Source organism: Macaca thibetana, chromosome 13 (genome assembly GCF_024542745.1).
Source record: "Macaca thibetana thibetana isolate TM-01 chromosome 13, ASM2454274v1, whole genome shotgun sequence".
NCBI classification, from domain to species: Eukaryota; Metazoa; Chordata; class Mammalia; order Primates; family Cercopithecidae; genus Macaca; species Macaca thibetana.
Genome location: NC_065590.1, coordinates 37,646,746 through 37,666,914, shown reverse-complemented (window position 1 = coordinate 37,666,914; position 20,169 = coordinate 37,646,746). Strand labels below are relative to the sequence as shown.

The 20,169-nt window shown below is 42.8% G+C and overlaps 3 protein-coding genes across 8 annotated transcripts in view; 1 reads left to right on the top strand and 2 right to left on the bottom strand.

Annotated features, from left to right (window-relative positions):
* Positions 1 to 17,759, bottom strand: part of GFPT1 (glutamine--fructose-6-phosphate transaminase 1) — a 67,712-nt gene extending 49,953 nt beyond the window's left edge. For 2 of the 6 annotated variants that reach the window (XM_050754418.1, XM_050754419.1), the window contains exons 1-2: positions 17,550 to 17,652; positions 3,985 to 4,092 (exon numbers count right to left, since the gene is read on the bottom strand). In XM_050754418.1, coding sequence (XP_050610375.1) covers positions 3,985 to 4,092; positions 17,550 to 17,556 — 115 coding nt within the window. In that variant the 5' untranslated portion in view covers positions 17,557 to 17,652. Of the gene's footprint in view, positions 1 to 3,984; positions 4,093 to 13,542; positions 13,621 to 15,583; positions 15,624 to 17,549 lie in introns of all 6 variants that reach the window. The other 4 variants (XM_050754420.1, XM_050754421.1, XM_050754416.1 and 1 more) reach the window with 4 other exon arrangements.
* The window catches only part of SNRNP27 (small nuclear ribonucleoprotein U4/U6.U5 subunit 27), a 716,203-nt gene that overhangs the window by 170,287 nt on the left and 525,747 nt on the right, over positions 1 to 20,169 (top strand). The window lies entirely within an intron of this gene.
* The window catches only part of CNRIP1 (cannabinoid receptor interacting protein 1), a 1,091,934-nt gene that overhangs the window by 1,042,330 nt on the left and 29,435 nt on the right, over positions 1 to 20,169 (bottom strand). The gene's annotated exons all lie outside the window — the stretch shown is intronic.

Sequence of the window (20,169 nt, the reverse complement as noted above, 5' to 3'; positions counted from 1 at the left end):
TCTATCAAGAAGACAGACAAGGAAAAAATAATTCAGCATAATTATGAATTATAATAAAAATACTATAGGTTACAGTTGGGATACAATGCAGAAATGCAAAATATGGGCACCCACCTCAGAAGGTAGCTAAGGAAGAAAGGTCATAGAACACATCTCTTTTTTTTTTTTTTTTTTTTTTTTTTTTTTTTTTTTTTTTGAGACGGAGTCTCGCTTTGTCGCCCAGGCTGGAGTGCAGTGGCCGGATCTCAGCTCACTGCAAGCTCCGCCTCCCGGGTTTACGCCATTCTCCTGCCTCAGCCTCCCGAGTAGCTGGGACTACAGGCGCCCACCACCTCGCCCGGCTAGTTTTTTTTTGTATTTTTAGTAGAGACGGGGTTTCACCATATTAGCCAGGATGGTCTCGATCTCCTGACCTCGTGATCCGCCCGTCTCGGCCTCCCAAAGTGCTGGGATTACAGGCTTGAGCCACCGCGCCGGGCCAGAACACATCTCTTAAGAGTCTCCTTAAGTTGCTAACAAATCTGAAAAAGCTACCCTGAAGATACTGGGAAAACACTGTCCTTTAAGCAGACAAGTGATTCGGCAAAAATGTTTAGCAAAGCCCTTCTAGAAACAGTGTAGAGAAAGAATTGGAGGGAGAGAAACAGAAGGAAGAAACCAGCTGTCAAAAGCTACAGCTACAGCAAAGCAAAAATGAAGAAGACCTGAACTAAACAGTAGTAATGCAGACAGAGATAAATGATATTGGGAAGTGGAACTGACTGAATGTAAGTGAGAAAGCGGAAGTCTGGAATACCTCAAAGGACTTGTAGAATGGCTCCAAGGACTTGTTGAATGATTCTCAATAAAAGGGACATAGAAAAACAGTGGGCATGCCTGTAATCCCAGCTACTTGGGGGGCTGAGGCAGGAGAATGGCTTGAACCCGAGAGGTGGAGATCGCAGCGAGCTGAGATCGCACCACTGCACCCCAGCCTGGGCAACAGAGTGAGATTCATCTCAAAAACAAATAAAAAACAGAGTGGGAAGTAGAGTGAGGACTGCAGTGTATTCAGCTTATTTTTCTTTTTTCTTTTTTTTTGAGACAGAGTCTTGCTCTGTCACCCAGGATGGAGGGCAGTGGCGCAATCTCGGCTCCCTGCAACCTCCACCTCCCAGGTTCAAGCAATTCTCCTACCTCAGCCTCCCAGGTAGCTGGGATTACAGGTACATGCCACAATGCGTGGCTAATTTTTGTTTGTTTGTTTGTTTTTTTAGTAGAGACGGGGTTTCACCATGTTGGTTAGGCTGGTCTTGAACTCTTTACCTCAAGTGGTCCATCCACCTCAGCCTCCCAAAGTGTTGGGATTACAGGCATGAGTCACCACACCCGGCCTCAGTTCAATTTTTGAACATGCAAAGTTTAAAATATCATGGTCTATCTAGGAAAAAACTTCCAGGAGGCCTAGAATACAGCTTGGGAGATACATCTAGATTAGAAGAAACATATCTGGATTAGAAGTCACCAACATACTCACACACAAAAAAAAATTAAAATAAAAAATAAAAAGAAGAAAACAAAGAAGGTACTAACATATATTAATAGAAGGTTGATGGGCTGGGCATAGTGGCTTACGCCTGTAATCCCAGCACTTTGGGAGGCCGAGGTCAGGGGATCACGAGGTCAGGAGATTGAGACCATCCTGGCCAACATGGTGAAACCATCTCTACTAAAAATACAACAATTAGCTGGGAGTGGTGGCAGGTGCCTGTAATCCCAGCTACTCAGGAGGCTGAGGCAGGAGAATTGCTTGAACTCTGGAGGTGGAGGCTGCAGTGAGCCAAGATCACGCCACTGCACTCCAGCCTTGTGACAGAGTAAGACTTCGTTTCAAAAAAAAAAAGAAGACTGATAAAGTCAGAGCTCACCCATGAAGACACCAAATAAGAGAAGTGGACCTAGAAAAGAATCTTGGCTGGGTGCAGGGGCTCACGCCTATAATCCCAGCACTTTGGGAGGTCAAGGAGGGTGGATCTCCTAAGGTCAGGAGTTCAAGACCAGCCTAGGCAACATGGTGAAACCCCATCTCTACTAAAATTACAAAAATTAGCCAGGGGTGGTGGTGCGCACCTGTAATCCTAGCTACTGGAGAGGCTGAGGCAGGATAATCACTTGAATCTGGGAGGCAAAGGTTGCAACAGTGAGCCAAGATCACACCATTGCACTCCAGCCTGGGTGACAGAGCAAGACTCATCTCGAAAAGAATCTTGAAGAACATTAATATTCGAGCTGTAAGTAGAAGAAAGGAGCCTCCAAAGCAAACAGAAAAGAAGTAATCTTAGCATCTTAGGAAGAGAATAAGGTGTGTTGTCAAAGAAGTTAAGGAAGGAGAGAATTTTAAAAACAAAGGAGTTGAGGAACTGACTTTCCATTACTAAGGAAAGTCAAGGAAGACAAATGCCCATTCCATGTGCCAATGTTAAGTGTACAAAAAAGAGTTAACATAGCAGGTGTGAAACTGCTATCCTTAGAAAGGCCTGTTTTCAACATTGGCCCTTCACTGGTATCTAGAAACTTGGTTTTTGGAAGGATTCCTACCACCCTAACCAAAAGTATCTCACTAAACAAACTGTGCAAACAATGTGGTTTCTGCTGAACATCTGCTCTTCTTTTGGGAGTCTAGAATTTTGGTACATGCTAGGCAGAGGGTGCCTATGTGACCAGCTCCCAATGAAAACCTGAGGCACTGATCCACTGGTGAGCAACTTGTGCCTAGCTTTCTCAAGACTTCACTTCATGCACCTTCTCCCTTAGCTGATTGTGCTTTGTATTCTTTTGCTATAATGAAACATAGCCAGGCCGGGCGCGGTGGCTCACGCCTGTAATCCCAGCACTTTGGGAGGCCGAGGCGGGCGGATCACAAGGTCAGGAGATCGAGACCACGGTGAAACCCCGTCTCTACTAAAAATACAAAAAATTAGCCGGGCACGGTGGCGGGCGCCTGTAGTCCCAGCTACTTAGGAGGCTGAGGCAGGAGAATGGCATGAACCCGGGAGGCGGAGCTTGCAGTGAGCCGAGATCGCGCCACTGCACTCCAGCCTGGGCGACAGAGCGAGACTCCGTCTCAAAAAAAAAAAAAAAAAAAAAAAAAAAAAAGAAACATAGCCATGATTACAAACAAATGCTGAGTCCTGTGAGTCCTCCTAGGGAATCATCAGATTTGCGGATGGTCTTAGGAACCTCTGACACAATTGAGGGAAGGAGCTAGGGTAGAATATAAAGTTACCAGAAAGTTATGTTTATGTGTCACTTATTTAAGATAGAAGAGGCTGGAATCAGTGGTTTGCCTGTAATTCCAGCACTTTGAAAGGCCAAGGCAGAAGGATCACTTGAGGCCAAGAGCTTGAGACCAGCCCAGGTAACATAGTGAGACTCTCATCTCTATAAAAGCTTCTTAAAAATTAGCTGGGCATGGTGGCGCACAGCTATAGTCCTAGCTACTTAGGAGGCTGGGGAGGGAGGATTGCCTGAGCCCAGAGTTCGAGACTGCAGTGAGCTATGACCGTACCACTACATTCCAGCTTGGGTGCCAGGGTGAGACCCTACCTCAAAAATAAATAAGAAAAATAAGAAAAAAGAATCTGAGGCAAGTTTATATGCCAAAACATGAAAACAATGGAGAAAAATTAAAGTTACAAGAAAGAAAAAAGAATTTACAGAGTAAGACCTTCATGAACTTTGTTTTACCACAATAATGCCCCATATGATGCTTTTACAATAATATTCTTAATAGAAGATCATCATAAGCAATACTCCACATAAATGGTAACACTGTAGAGACTACATAAATAAATCCTTTAAATATGATTAAAAGACAAAAATTCTTCCAATTTACATTTACTCAAAACAAAACAGATTTTAATAGTCTAGTCTCCTAATAATAATAATGAAAATAATCTCTATTTAAATAATCATGCAAAATCCATAGTATTTTTTTAAAAGTACCAGCAGAATCATATCCTCTGTACTCCAGTCTCTGAAGGCCTTTGATTAGGGTCTCCAAGATTTCTCGTCTCGTTCGAGGAACATGGTAGTTTAAGTAAGCAAATATACCTGCAAATAAACAAATATTTAATGAAAAATTCTGATTTAAAAATCAAAATTAGCATAATTATGTCAAGTATATGAAAAAATGTGACGTCAGATTCTGTCTTTCAAACAACATTTCAAACCGTTTAAAGTCAATGGAACGGCCGGGCGCGGTGGCTCAAGCCTGTAATCCCAGCACTTTGGGAGGCCAAGACGGGCGGATCACGAGGTCAGGAGATCGAGACCATCCTGGCTAATACGGTGAAACCCCGTCTCTACTAAAAAATACAAAACAACTAGCCGGGCGAGGTGGCAGGCGCCTGTAGTCCCAGCTACTCGGGAGGCTGAGGCAGGAGAATGGCATAAACCCGGGAGTCAGAGCTTGCAGTGAGCTGAGATCCGGCCACTGCACTCCAGCCTGGGTGACAGAGCGAGACTCCGTCACAAAAAAAAATAAAAAAAAAAAATAAAGGCAATGGAACTTTTTCAAGGGAGAATTTCTTGTAAGTATAAAAAACTAAAGTAAACATGTCAAAATACACGTTTACAATTTTTTCAAAGAAGCTTATAAAGCTGGCTCCTTATTTTCCAAGACTGCCATTTTTGTCGAGTGAAATTTAATTTTTTTAAAAACCAATTAACAAATTTATAGTTTATGTCCTATATACAGAGCATTTCGTTTCAAGAAAAAAATTTCTGAAGTAATTTAAGCAACATACAGGCCCTAAAATCTATACCAATGAGATTAATTTTGCTTACTTCCAATAACCATGCTATCAGTGACATTTAAGAATAAATGATGGGGCCGGGCGCGGTTGCTCAAGCCTGTAATCCCAGCACTTTGGGAGGCCAAGGCGGGCAGATCATGAGGTCAGGAGATCGAGACCACCCTGGCTAACATGGTGAAACCCCGTCTCTACTAAAAAAATACAAAGAAATTAGCCGGGCATGGTGGCGGGCGCCTGTAGTCCCAGCTACTCAGGAGGCGGAGGCAGGAGAATGGCGTGAACCTGGGAGGCGGAGCTTGCAGTGAGCCGAGATCGCGTCACTGCACTCCAGCCTGGGCAACAGAGCGAGACTCCGTCTCAAAAAAAAAAAAAAAAAAAGAATAAATGATGTGAAAAATACTCACCCCTTAAATAATTATGTAAAATAGTAAAAACTGACCAAATATATAACTATGTTAAAAGAAAACTGCTTGAATTACTTGTTTATCATATTAGCAAATGACAACCAGGTAACAACTCTAGAAAATTCACAGAAAAAGAGCAATCATGTGGAAAAACAAAACTAGAAATAAAAGGAGTAATACAATGTGAACTGAACCAGACAAGCAAAGAAGTAACAGAACACAGGTAAGGGAAATCCACATTTTAGGAATGGCAGCATGGGCATTATCTGAGGTTTTCCATGGCTATGCTTTGGCCAGAGCGGACACAGCTTTAATGTATCAAAACTGAAGACTAAAATATTTTAAAATACAAGTTCAAGCTGCTTATTTTAAAACTTCCCTTTTTCTTAACTACATTTCACTGTAATTCTGATTCATAAGATGTTTAAATTAATTCTGTGAGACAGAACTCCCAAATAACTAGTATTCATTTCCATCTGAAAAGAGATATTTACTTCTATAGTGTGATTCTATTGAAACATTTCAGCATATAAAAATAGTGCATTGTTGATACCCAACAGGAAAGCCATAACATATATGCTGATCACCATGATCAATACAGTGCAATTTTCTCAAATAAACTATTATGCCCTAAAAAAGAGAAACTCACACATTAAAATCCAAAATCACCTGAAACAACGGTTTCAACTCTCCCCAAAGAAGTAGTTCCAGGCCAAACACTTACAGAAATCCTGTATTTCATTCAGATTAAAAAAAAAAAATACACACACATCTTACATTTATATTTTTTAAGCTTTCCTGTAATGTACAGTCATCTTACTTTCACAGCACGACCACCCTGTAGGGGAGGGTAGAACATCTATCTTACCTAATTCAAAAGTAGAAAATGAGTTAACTGATATCCCAGAGATACCCACAAATAGCATTCCCAACCTCAAAGCACAGCAATTAAGATAAGGATAAACAACATGCTGCTTAAGGATATTTCTAAAGTAAGAGTGGTAGCGGCACAGCCATGTGTAGCTTCAAACTTTCAATGGCTACTCATGATATAAACACAAGAGGACAGTAGAAGAGTCTCAAGACCAACTCCACCCATTTAATTCAGAAGAATGAGTCTCTGGTTTTTGTTGTTACTTCTGTTCCTTCATAAAGTATCTGTAATATGAATAAGCCAATAACCCATTTGTAAATCAAACTTTGCACTCTTCACCCATGGGTCACTGATATTTGAGAAAGATTAAACACCTACAGATAACTATCAGTTAAGTATTTTAACCAGGCAATTAAAAGACAATACACAGAACACAAATCTTTCCTAAAACAATACTTAAATACAAATGTGGGCTGGGTGCAGTGGCTCACACCTGTAATCCCAACTTTGGGAAGCTAAGGCAGGCGCATCACCTGAGGCCAGGAAATCAAGACCAGCCTGGCCAACATGGCGAAACCCATCATTACTACTAAAAATACAAATATTGGCTGGGCATGGTGGCATGCGCCTGTACTCCCAGCTACTTGGGAAGCTGAGACCGGGAGAATCGCTTGAATCCAGGAGGCAGAGTTGTAGTGAGCCGAGATCGCGCCACTGCACTCCAGCCTGGGAGACAGAGTGAGACTCGTCTCAAAAAAAAGTGTGGAAAAAACTGAATCTGAACTAGTCCCACCACTGTGACTGCATCAGCTAGAGTCCTTTAAAGAAGGATACAATCTAGCTGATTTGAAAACACAAGCCTGTCAAGGATTGTTTGCAGTCTGTCCAGAGCTGACAAATTCTAATAATGCAGTACATCCAGAAAAACTCACTCCTAAACTCTCTCTTTTTTAAGAAATCTAAGTCTGATAGTTAAAGTAAAAATGTAAGCCGGATGGTAAAAATGAAAGTGTGATGGTAAACGATTTACAGATTAAATATGTATATTAATTTGTTAAAACCATTTAAATGCTAATGATATAAAACTGTTTTTAAGACAACTTATAGACTCTACTTTTTTTAAAAGATTAATGCAGCAGGGCTGGGTGGCTCATGCCTGTAATCCCAACACCTTGGGAGGCCAAGGCAAGTGGATCACACGAGGTCAAGAATTCAAGACCAGCCTGTGCAACATGCTCAAACTCCATCTCTACAAAAATACCAAAATTAGCTGGGCATGATGGCAGGTGCCTGTAATCCCAGCTACTGAGGAGGCTGAGGCAGGAGAATTGCTTGAACCTGGAAGGCAGAGGTTGCGGTGAGCTGAGATTGTGCCACTGCACTCTAGCCTGGGCAACAGAGCAAGACTCTGTCTCAAAAAAAAAAACTTAATGCAATATTAAATTCACTGTTTTTAATAATGTAACTCAACAACAGCATTCAACTTTGATAATACTTCTAACTTCAATCTCCTTGGTTTATAATGGCTCACTATATGAATCTTGAGAGCCGAAGAACATTTTGGCTGAGTGCTGTGGCTCACAACTGTAATCCCAACACTTTGGGAGGCCGAGGCAGGTGGATCACGAGGTCAGGAGTTCAAGACCAACCTGACCAACATGCTGAAACCCTGTCTCTACTAAAAATAAAAAAAAATTTTTTAAAAAAGCCGGCTGTGGTGGCACATGCCTGTAGTCTCAGCTACTCGGTAGGCTGAGGCAGGAGAACAGCTTGAACCTGGGAGGCAGAGGTTGCAGTGCACCTAGACTGTGCCATTGCACTCCAGCCTGAGCAAAAGAGCAAGACTCCATCTCAAAAAAAAAAAAATAGAGCTACAAGAAGGAAGGGGATTAGCCTCAGACATACCTGATGAGGAAAATGGGAGCTAAGAAGTTAAACCTGTCAGTTTCATAGCCCTGTCCCTTGACAGCACTGCTAGCCCAAGGCATTCCACCTGTGGGGCTACTGGGTTAACTATAATCTTGGGGTGCCGAAGACAATATTGGCAGCAATTCATCAGGCACGCAGGGCATGTTCACAAGGGAGGCATTCACAACTCACAATGATGCTTGTTAGAGCAGAAATCGTTAGTTTGACCTCTATTTTCAGGTCTTTGACTTGTCTTATCAAAACTCCCAATAAACAGCTCTTTTTTTTTTTTTCTGAAACAGAGTCTCGCTCTGTCGCCAAGGCTGGCGCCATCTCGGCTCACTGCAACCTCTGCCTCCCAGGTTCTAGCAATTCTCCTGCCTCAGCCTCCCAAGTAACTGGGATTACAGATGCTGCCACCATGCCCGGCTAATTTTTGTATTTTTAGTAGAGATGGGGTTTTGCCATGTTGGCTAGGCTGGTCTCGAACTCCTGACCTCAGGGGATCCACCCGCCTCAGCCTCCCAAAGTGCTAGGATTACAGGCGTGAGCCACTGCACCCAGCCTAACATCCCAATAAACAGTTCTTAAGTAAGGTAATGGCAAAAGCCTAAAATCAACTTTCCACCACTCTTCGGTAATTGCTCTAAGAGCACACACAGTAGCTGTATAAGCATAGATGTATACAGCATAGTAGCTGTATAAGCACCCCCAAATCAGCATGTACTTCACAAGTGTAAGCTTTCTTACTAATGGAATATACTTGGAATAAAATAACTCCCTAACTGAAGGAGATGCTTGAACCTACAGGCATCATTCTCAGAAAATGGCAACTTAAATTCAATGACAAAAAAGCATTTATGAGTACCTTGCTAACAAAATTTCAGAAGCAATCTGGATCACAGACTAGACACACCTGGTTGAAAGCAATGTAGCTGCAAATAAAGACTGTTAAACCTTATTGAAAAGAAAACTAAACACAACTGACTAGTCAAATTATTAAAATTCCTATGCCTGGTTGCATTTATGTCCTTATGAATAGGAAATATTATTTTTATATATTTTATCATTTGACAGCTTCAATATTTTGGGACCCTAAACATTGTAACTTATCAGTGATAAGTGTTCAAATTCATTCTCTAAACTTAAAACTTCTGAATCCTAAATCCACCTACAATGTCACTTAAATTCTAAATTTGTTTTATTGTTCTTATAATGCTAGTCACAAATTAATTCATCATCATCATTAAAGATTCAAACTAGGCCAGGAGCGGTGGCTCACGCCTGTAATCCCAACACTTTGGGAAGAGAGGCAGGAGGATTACTTGAGCTCAGGAGTTCGAAACCAGCCAGGGCAACATAGCAAGACTCTGTCTCTATTAAAATTTGAAATAATAAATAAAGATTAAAACTATACAGATGCTACAGAATTAATTGTAAAAATCTCTCCTTTCTGTCTCCATACAGGTTCCATCCCCTTTCTCAGAGACAGCTGTTAATTCCATACACACAGTCCCAGTCCTTCAGCTATAAATTTTTCTACAGGCCGGGTACAGTAGCAGACACCTGTAATCCCAGCACTTTCAGAGGCCAAGGCGGGAGGATCACTTGAGGGCAGGAGTTTGAGATCAGCCTGGGCAATACAGGGAGACCCTGTCTCTACAAAAAATAAAAACTTAGGCATGGTGGTGCATGCCTGTAGTCTCAGCTACTTGGAAGGCTGAGGTGGGAGAATCACTTGATCCCAGGGGTTCAAGGTTGCAGTGAACTAGTCAATATTATAATTATGGAATCACATTCTACATTTAAGATTTCTTTAAAATTAAGTATTATTTGAGATACTTTATTTTCTTTTCACCAGGGGCTCTGCTCTGTCACCCAGGCTGGAGTACAGTGGCACAATCCCAGCTCATTAAAACTACCACCTCCTGGACTCAAGTGATCCTCTCATCTCAGCCTCCCAAGTAGCTGGGACCACAGTGTGCCTGTTATTTATTTGTTTATTTATTTATTTATTTTTTTTCCAATTTTTGAGATGGAGTTTTGCTCTTGTCGCCCAGGCTGGGGTACAGTGATGTGATCTCAGCTCACTGCAACCTCTGTCTCCCAGGTTCAAGCAATTCTCCTGCCTCAGCCTCTGGAGTAGCTAAGATTACGGGTGTGAGCTACCACGCCCAGCTATTTTTTTATTTCTTGTAGAGATGTGGTGTCACTATATTGCCCAGGCTGGTCTCAAATTCCTGGACTCAAGTGATCCTCTTGTTTCGGCCTCCCAAAGTGCTGGGATTACAGGCATGAGCCACTGCACCCAGCCAAGATACATTTTCTACAATCCTAAAAGCATACATAAAGGCTGAGCGCAGTGGCTCATGCCTACAATCCCAGCACTTTGGGAGGCCGAGGCAGGTGGATCACTTGAGGTCAGGAGATCGAGACCAGCCTGGCCAACATGGTGAAACCCCGTCTCTATTATAAAAATACAAAAATTAGCCAGGCATAGGTGACGCACGCCTGTCCCAGCTACTCAGGAGGCAGAGGCAGGAGAATCACTTGAGCCCGGGAGGTAGGGCAGAGGGTGCAGTGTGCTGAGATCGTACCACTGCACTCCAGGCTGGGCAACACAGTGAGACCCTATCTCAAAAAAATAAAAAATTTAAAAGTAAAATAAATCGCACATACAAAAATAACATATGAAGTGAAACAATTAAGACTTTCGCCGGGCGCGGTGGCTCACGCCTGTAATCCCAGCACTTTGGGAGGCCGAGGCGGGCGGATCACAAGGTCAGGAGATCGAGACCACGGTGAAACCCCGTCTCTACTAAAAATACAAAAATTAGCCGGGCGCAGTTGTGGGCGCCTGTAGTCCCAGCTACTCGGGAGGCTGAGGCAGGAGAATGGCGTGAACCCGGGAGGCGGAGCTTGCAGTGAGCCGAGATCGCGCCACTGCACTCCAGCCTGGGCGACAGAGCGAGACTCCGTCTCAAAAAAAAAAAAAAAAAAAAAAAAAAGACTTTCAATTATTTGTGTGTTTTTTTAATCGGTTCATGTCTCCCCTACTTTATTGTAATTATTGCCACTAGAAGGGGCTCCATGACACATCTCTTGCACATTTAACATTCTGGAGCTCAAATCACTAGTTTAAGTCCTGACACCTCTAATTATACACTCCCTCACAGTCTACCTATGTCATCATCCTTCTTGAGGAAAAAAAAAGCATGCACTTCCTGCTCACAATCTTCAAATATTCCGTCTCTCTCTATTCTCTGACCATTCACACCAGACGACAATTTTTCATCATTCTGCCAAGTCAAACCCTCTGGGTCCACTGTGCTGACTCCTGGTCTCTGAGCATCTCTACATTGAACTATGACAGCCACGCAGAACTCATCTATCCATTTCAGTCCACTTTCGGATGGGCTCTCCGAACTGCTGACCAATCCTATTAACTCATCACTTGCTTAACTTTCAAACTTCTCCTAGATATTATTTTAGAGTCTAAGCTACATACTACTCTCAAATCCTCATTTTCTCCTCCCAGCTTCTTTTTCATTTTTGGTAGATTCTTACTTTATAGAATTTTTTTTTTTTTTTTTTTTTTTTGAGACAGAGTCTCGTTCTGTCACCCAGGCTGGAGTGCAGTGGCGCTATGTGAGCTCACTGCAACCTCCACCTCCCGAGTTCAAGCAATTCTCCCACCTCGGCCTCTCGAACAGCAGCTGGGATTACAGGCATGCGTTACCATGCCTGGCTAATTTTTGTACTTTTAGCAGAGACCAGGTTTCACCATGTTGGCCAGGCTGGTCTCGAACTCCTTACCTCAGGTGATCTGCTCACCTCGGCCTTCCAAAGTGCTGGGATTACAGGCGTGAGCCACTGTGCCCAGCCAGAATTAAAGTCTTCATTTTCTTTTTTTGTTTTTAAAATATAGAGACAAGGTCTTACTATGCTGTCCAGGCTGGTATCAAACTCCAAGCCTCAAGTGATCTTCCTACCTCAGCCTCCCCAAGTAGTGAGTTTACAAGGGAGAGTCACTGCCCCTCACCCATCTTCTTTTCAACAGTTTAACAACACATATATTAAATACTTCTCATCCTTCCTTGTAACCTCAAGAGAGATATATTACACATACTACTCTCTGGAGCTAGCCTCTCCCCTACTTGTAACTTTAAAAAAAAAAAAAAACAGCCCTGCTCTGTCACCCAGTACCCAGGCTAGAGTGCAGCAGCACAATCATAGCTCACTGCAACCTCAAACTCCTGGGCTCAATTCTCCCACTTCAGGCTTCTAAGTAGACTGGACTACAGGTATGCACCACCACACCTGGCTAATTTATTTTATTTATTTATTTTTTTTTTATAGAGATGGGATCTCACTATGTTGCCCAGGCTGATCTTGAACTCCTAGCCTCAAGTTATCCTCCTGCCTCAGCTTCCTGAGTGTCTGGGATTATAGGTGTGAGCCAAAGCACTGGCTACTTATAACTTTTTTTTTTTTTTTAATTGAGACATAGTCTCACTCTGTCACCCAGGCTGGGGTACAGTGGCATGATCTCAGCTCACTGCAACCTCCACCTCCCAGGTTCAAGCAATTCTCCTCCCTCAGCCTCCCAAGTAGCTGGGATTACAAGTGCGTACCATGACACTTGGCTATTTTTATATTTTTAGTAGAGATGGGATTTCGCTATGTTGGCCAGGCTGGTCTCAAACTCCTGACCTCAAGTGATTCGCCCACTTCAGCCTCCCAAAGTGTTGGTATTACAGGTGTGACCCCTGCTCCGGGCCTTACTCATAACTCTTGATGAGTGTTTCTCCAACTTTGTAAATACAGAACTCTTTTGTTAACATCAAAATATTCTGAGGCTCCTTCACAACAATGGGTTAAATGTTTATTATTCAATGATCTAGAACAATTTTTATTCAACTTACAGACAAAGTTATAAGCATATTAATAAGCAATGAACACCCTTTAACAACTTCAGGGCTTGTAGGTCAGGAACCACAGCTCTAGAATTCAACTTCTCAACACTCCCAGAGGACTTCAATCCCAAAATCCTCTTCTTTTTCGTATTACTTGCAGCCCTCTTCCTGAACACAAACTGAGACCCTTCTGCCTTGACATATGCAATTTATCTAATAATTTCTTCATAACCATATCCAATTAACTTCTCTGCAGTATTACATATGAATGATGTTTTTCTATTTTTACAGACTCTGTCCAAGGCAATATACTACTTTGGAACTCTTTTGCCTTTAACCACTGTTCTTTGGTCTGTTTTCCTGGCACTTCTATTTTCTCCTTCAACCCTTCTGGTAGTAGTTCTCAAACTATTTCCGCCTCCATTCACTGACGGGTAACATATGCCATCAATGATTACCTCTCACAGTATACTAATTCTCTACAAGCTGGCCCTATTCCTCAAAGTAAAAGTCCTGCCCCATCACCCAGAACATTCCTGACCTAATGCAGATACCCAAAGCCCAGAGTTCTCCAGTCCCTAAATTTCTACTCATTCTACTTGTGGTCTACGACATGGCAATGAACAATGACTGTGTATTTTCACCTGAAGCTGTTGCATGTGCATTCTTTCCTCTGATCAGGCAGCAATTCCTTGAAGGCAACTCTCTTATTTTAGTCATCTCTGTAAAGGGCAGAGTGCCAAGTATAAAGCCATCATTTCAAATACCTGCAAGTATCTTCTAACACTTTCTAGGCACCTGAAATATACAGTCAAAAAATTCCCAAACCACAGAAACAGAACACTATTTCACCGGATGCTAAAAAGGAATGAAGTAAAGAAAGGTTTCATAATTAAAGGTTTAAGAACTACCTGGTTAAATAAAGTTAGGTATATATTTAGAACTTTCTAGAACCTTTAATCTCGCTAATTGTGAATCTCCAAGAGCAGAATTTCCCAAACTTGTGTTACAAAACCCTTTCCCGCCTTCTACTGCTCATTACCAGAACCTATTAATCTCCATTTCCAGGGGACAATTGAAGAAATGTTTATTAAGCAATTATTTTCTCTCACAACTTCTTCATATCCAGTATGGTATGTAAGGATATGTTAATAGTACCGGTTTTATGATCAATCCTAGCAGCCAATCTCAGCATTCCTCAATTATCCCCAAAGCCATTAGACAGTATAATTACAAAAACCTTTTGAAAAATTCATTTTAGGATACTTTAAAATTGCAAGTTCCTTTACTGCTTTTAAAAAGGATCTCATTTGCAAACATTCCATTTTATTTATTTTTATTTATTTATTTATTTATTTATTTATTTTTGAGACAGAGTCTCACTCTTGTCACCCAGGCTGGAGTAGAACGGCAAGATCTCAGCTCACTGCAACCTCCGCCTCCTGGGTTCAAGCGATTCTCCTGCCTCAGCCTCCAGAGTAACTAGGATTACAGGCGTGCACCACCACGCTCAGCTAATTTTTTAATATTTTTAGTAGAGATGGGTTTCACCATCTTGGTCAGGCTGGTCTCAAACTCCTGACCTCAAGTGATCCACCCACCTCAGCCTCCCAAAGTGCTGGGATTGCAGGCATGTGCCACAGTGCCCAGCCCAAAAATTCCATTTTATATACACCATCGGATCAGAGGGGTATAACCCCACATTTATAAAAACAATAGCAGAGTCTGTTAAAAGCTAGGGATAGCTTAAGTGACTTGACACTCAGCAAAACCAAAAATAATACAAATAAAAAGGACAAAGTATACTTCAAACTAACGAGAAAAAGGAAGATAAAATAAATTTGGAAAATAGACACTATTCTTCTCTGGGAGATTCTCAATGCTTATTATTAATAATACATTAAAGATTCTAAGAACTCCAATCAAAAAACAAAACAAAACATTATCACGCGATTTAATATGTTGCTTCCTAAATTTACCAGACCATAGGATCTTTTTTCCTAACACTTATTAACAACCCAAAACAAGCTGGTAAACATTATTATATCAGTTTCAACAGTGTATCTGATTGAAAAAAGCATATCAGAATCTTCATTTGTCATTCTTCTGCTTCAACATTGTACAACGTTGAAATAAAATAATCTTTTAGGAAAATTTAACTAGGGCCGGGTAAGGTGGCTCACTCCTATAATCCCAGCACTTTGGGAGGCCAAGGCAGGTGGATTACCTGAAGTCAGGAGACCAGCCTGGTCAACATGGTGAAACCCCACCTCTACCAAAAATGCAAAAATTAGCCAGGTGTGGTGGTACACCCCTGTAATCCCAGCTACTCGGGAGGCTGAACCTGGGAGACAGAGGCTGCAGTAAGCCACTCCAGCCTGGGCGACAGAGTGAGACCCGTCTCCCAAAAAAAAAAGAAAGAAAAAGAAAAACTTAACTAGATAGCAAGTAATCAGAAGGTAAGCTTCCAGATTTTCCCATCTATTCTAATTTTCACTCCATTTCTCTGCTCAGGAATTTTAGTTCAATGATTAAGATGTGGGAGGAAAATAACGACACTCATCTTCTTATCTTTCAGAATTTACATTAGAGAGAAAATAAATTCTGAACCCTATCCCTAGAATCACGCAAAACTGTGGTATGACTTAATAAAAGCAGGACCTCAGAAATGCCTCAAATACTCACTTTTTATTTCTTCAATACCTGTTTCCTCAGCAGTAAAATTCTGTGGAATGGAGACACAGACTATGTGAAAACTCCCAACATTTAGTCTCCACCCTAAAGGTATCTCCCTTATCTGAACCTGATTTCCATATCTGAGTTATTTGTTGATTTTTATTTATTATTTTTGAGACGAGGTTTCGCTCTTTTTTGTCCAGGATGGAGTGCAATGGTGCGATCTCGATCTTGGCTCACTGCAACCTCCACCTCCTGGGTTCAAGCAACACTCCTGCCTCAGCGTCCTGAGGAGCTGGGATTACAGGCGCGCACCACCACGCCCAGCTAATTTTGTATTTTTAATAGAGATGGAGTTTCACCATGTTGGCCAGGCTAGTCTTGAACTCCTGACCTCAGGTGATCCGCCTGCCTCGGCCTACCAAAGTGCTGGGATTATAGGCGGGAGCCACCACGCCTGGCGCTGATTTTTTTTTTTTTTTTTCAATAAGTACGTTTTTTTTTCCTGGACCATGATGAAATGACCTGCAACCAGAATGTCGAGTACTTGATGAGGACACACCCCGTCATTCAGGAACAGTTAACTAGCAAAGGAAGCACACTGGAGATTGACCAGTTTGCAAATTCACTACTTCGCAGCTCCAAAGTAAATGCAAAGCCATTCTAAGCAGACGCTGCAAAAGTCTGATTCTGAAGTCAGCTCTACTCTAATAATTTCAGGAAGCTATTTATAGGTGTTTCTGTTTTTATGCGGGTTTTTTTAAATCTACTCTAAATTTAAACCTGGTCCTCATTTTCAGAAGCTGAAATGAGCATAAATACAGGAAATATATACACTAACGAGTACAATCCACCTCCTGTTCAGTTCCTTCGGGCAAAAGGCTGCAAATAAGAAGTCTCCGAGAGAGTTTTCAATTCTCTTACAATGGTACTTCCCTTTAAAAAAAAAAAAAAGTGTTCTTTCTTCCAGGGATAAAGTCGGTTGTAAATTTCAGTAAGAAAGGTAAGAATACAATTATTTTTACTGGCAATAGCCAAGTTGAACACCAATTTTAGAGGACATCAGTCATATCAGACACGATTCTCAAAATCTCTTTCACTAACACTTAGGTAATAATAAACGACTCTCAAAACATGAAATAAAAGAGCCTAACCTTAATTCTTTAACTGCTCTAGCAAAAGTATTTGTTAAACTTTCCATAGCTAGTATTTTTAACGGGTGCATATGCAAGGGATAAATGATGTTTTTCATAGTTGGCATTCTAAAGGGGTATACATCCAAGGTATAACTGATATTTTTCAGAGCTGGCGTTTTTAATGGGTGTACATGCAAATGATAAATTATGTATAACCTATTGCCACAGACATTTGAAGGACTCTTCCACTAGAGGATCAGGTCTAAGCCCATTAACCAAATTATTGATTAGCAATTATTTCTGTTGAGACAAGGGATGGCAGGAAGTATCACGTTTAATGCCATTATCGTGGCTCTAGCTAGGGTCTGTTTTCTATCGGGCCTGCCTGAAAACAAGTAAAATATTTTTTGAAAGGTTTTTAGAAAAATGCAAGATAAGTTCAACAGACCTCGCCCAATGTTCCACAGGTTGCCTCACTCACCTGGTGGGCCCTTTTGAAGGCACCCCCTCCACACCTCAATTCCCTCAGCCCTTTCCTCCTTTTTCAATAAAGGCGTCTCTCTCCCCTCTCCGTTCCTTCTCCGCGCAAAGGCGCCCACTGGCCCCCAGCGGAGGGGGCCCGCCTCCCTCTCAGGTGCCTTTCTCCCGGCCGCCACCCTCTCTCCCGCACGCGGATGCCGACCCCCGCCCCCGCAGACACCACTGGACGCCCCTTGCCCATCAGCTAGACTTCGCATCCTCCACATTCCCGCTTCCGCCCGTCGCCTTGGGCCTTAACGGCGCCCGCACCGCACCCCAGCGCCGCCCGGCAACACGCCCCCCGCCCCCGGCCCCCTTACCACACATGATGCCGGAGACACGGCCCGCGAGGCCAGGGGCGAGTGGCTGGCGGAATCGGGGGTGCACACACGAGCTTCGGTGGGCAATCTGCTGGCTCGGGGGCCGGGGTGGCGCCGACACGACTCCCTCGGGATGCGACGGCCAAGGCAACGACAGCCTTCTCCCCCTCCGAGGCTCCGCCAGCAACCGCCGCCAGGCCCCGCCCCTCGGCGCGCAGCGCGCCGCCGCCGGTAGGCCCCATTGAACCGCTCACGCGCCGCTCACGCGCAGGTCCCGCCTCCCAGCGCTGCCCCGCCCCCCGAGCCCACGCAGGCGCTGGACTGCTGGCGGCGGAGACGTGGCAGTAGCTCGTGGCAGTGTCCGCCTGGAGTTCCTGGAGACGCCCTCACTGGGGCGAGCTGCGGGAGGCACCAAGCCGAGAGGGAGGAAGAAACTCAGCACCTGGCTGGGAATGACGGAAAGAGAAGGATGGAATTGTTAGCAAAGCAGTAGCTCCGGGTGCGCGCGCAGTGCAGCCCCAGGCCCCACGCTCCAGCACTGCACGAAGCGGAGGAAGAAAGCAGGAAGTCTCAACAGGGAATCCTGGGGGACATAGGCTAAAAAAAAATTGCAAAGAATTGGGTAAGGTGGGAGGAGAGAGAGAACAAAATTCTTGACTGCAAAGCCCCAAAGGGTCAGCCTCTCTGGTGATAAGCAATTCAATTCCATGTGTAATATGCTTGGCCCCTAAAAGCCCTCCGCATCCATTGCCTCCATAACCCTCAGTTTATTGTGGAAGGGTAGAGGAGGAATGCAAGGCTCAACTATCCGACTATGAGCCTGGACGTAAGAAACTGCTGGCCCACCTCCTCCCATGGCCTACCTGAGAGGGCTAGGAATTCCCTAGCTTTAACAGCCGTGCGTTTGACTTATGAACGATTCGTTCTATGAATTAATGCGCCATGTCTGACAAGAGAGACTTGATTAGAGAGGGATGATGTTTCTCAATTTATTACCTGGGCATTTGCTTTAAACAGCCTTAAATGGTATCTTCAGTGAATAAATGTAGAGTTATCAGAACTCTATAATGGCTCTAGAGTAGTATTAAAAACGTTCATGGCACACAGAATTCCTGGAGTGCTGACTGCTGTTCTTGTGTCTGGTCTTATCCGTCCTTCCAGCCCGATACACTCCCAACAGGCTCAACAGGTAGTTCCTGAACTGGGCCAGGATTGTCAAATCTTTTGCACACTTTGGTTACTCTGCATGGAATGCCCACCCTATCTCTGTTTAGATGCTACTTCTTCAGGAAAGCCTTTTTTTATCTCCCCTAGACAGATTTAGAGACATGCATTAACCTCTCACTCTTTGAGCCACTCACTGTAAAGAAATATGCTTTGATATCTTATGATTTTCTGTATTTTCCCACTGGGCTATAAGTTTCTTGAAGCTAGAACTAGATTTTACATACCCAACACTTTTAGACCACAGCACAAAATAAAAGATCAAATTTATTTTGGAATGAGTGAAAAAAGTCCTATTTTCTTAGCAGAATTAACCTTCTATGGCTGGTTGTATGATTAAGTGATCATAAAGCTTTCAGTTTTTCTTAAGGGGAAAAATGCCTTTTATCACTTGCCTCAGAGAGGCTGAAAAATGTCACTAAGCATTTAACTAAAAATGTAACTAAGCAGAGGATTTCTCACCTAAAAGCCCTTTTAATATTTCAATCCCCTAAGTCCCTAGATCACCCAGAGCAAAGTTAAAAAAAAAAAAAAAAAAGAAACAAACAAAAAAAACAGTGAGCTTTTTGGTAATACATTTCTTAATTCAAGAAACAAAAGACTGTGGATATACATCTAGCCTAAGAACCCTCATCTAAGGCTCTGGTAGGAACTCCGTTGTATTACCTAGAAGCCAAGGTATGGTTCCAATGCTTAAGCAACATCTTTGTGCACTGGCAGCAAACCTGTCAATGCCACAAAGAAAATGTCAGTAGTACCACCAGAGTTCTCACGCTCCAACTATAATAATCTATTTAACCCTTCGCTTTCCTTTTCTGCCTGCTACTCCATCACAATGACTATCAATTTGTCTTATCTATCTCCACTCAACAAGCTATTTTGGAAGATATTTATAAATAAGTTGAGAAGAAGAAAGTAGTGTTGAGAAGAAGAAACTAGTGTTACAGGTCTTTTAAAATTTGTCTAAATACAAATTTTTAAAAGTTTTCAGTAAAGACTGGAAAGTCCCCAACTCAAAAAAAAAAAAGTTAAAAAAAAAAGTAAATAAAAAAACAATTTGGCCGGGCGCGGTGGCTCAAGCCTGTAATCCCAGCACTTTGGGAGGCCGAGATGGGCGGATCACGAGGTCAGGAGATCGAGACCATCCTGGCTAACACGGTGAAACCCCGTCTCTACTAAAAAATACAAAAAACTAGCCGGGCGCGGTGGCGGGCGCCTGTAGTCCCAGCTACTCCGGAGGCTGAGGCAGGAGAATGGCGTGAACCCGGGAGGCGGAGCTTGCAGTGAGCTGAGATCCGGCCACTGCACTCCAGCCTGGGCGGCAGAGCGAGACTCCGTCTCAAAAAAAAAAAAAAAAAAAAAAAAAAAAAAAACAATTTGACAAAAAAGAAACTTT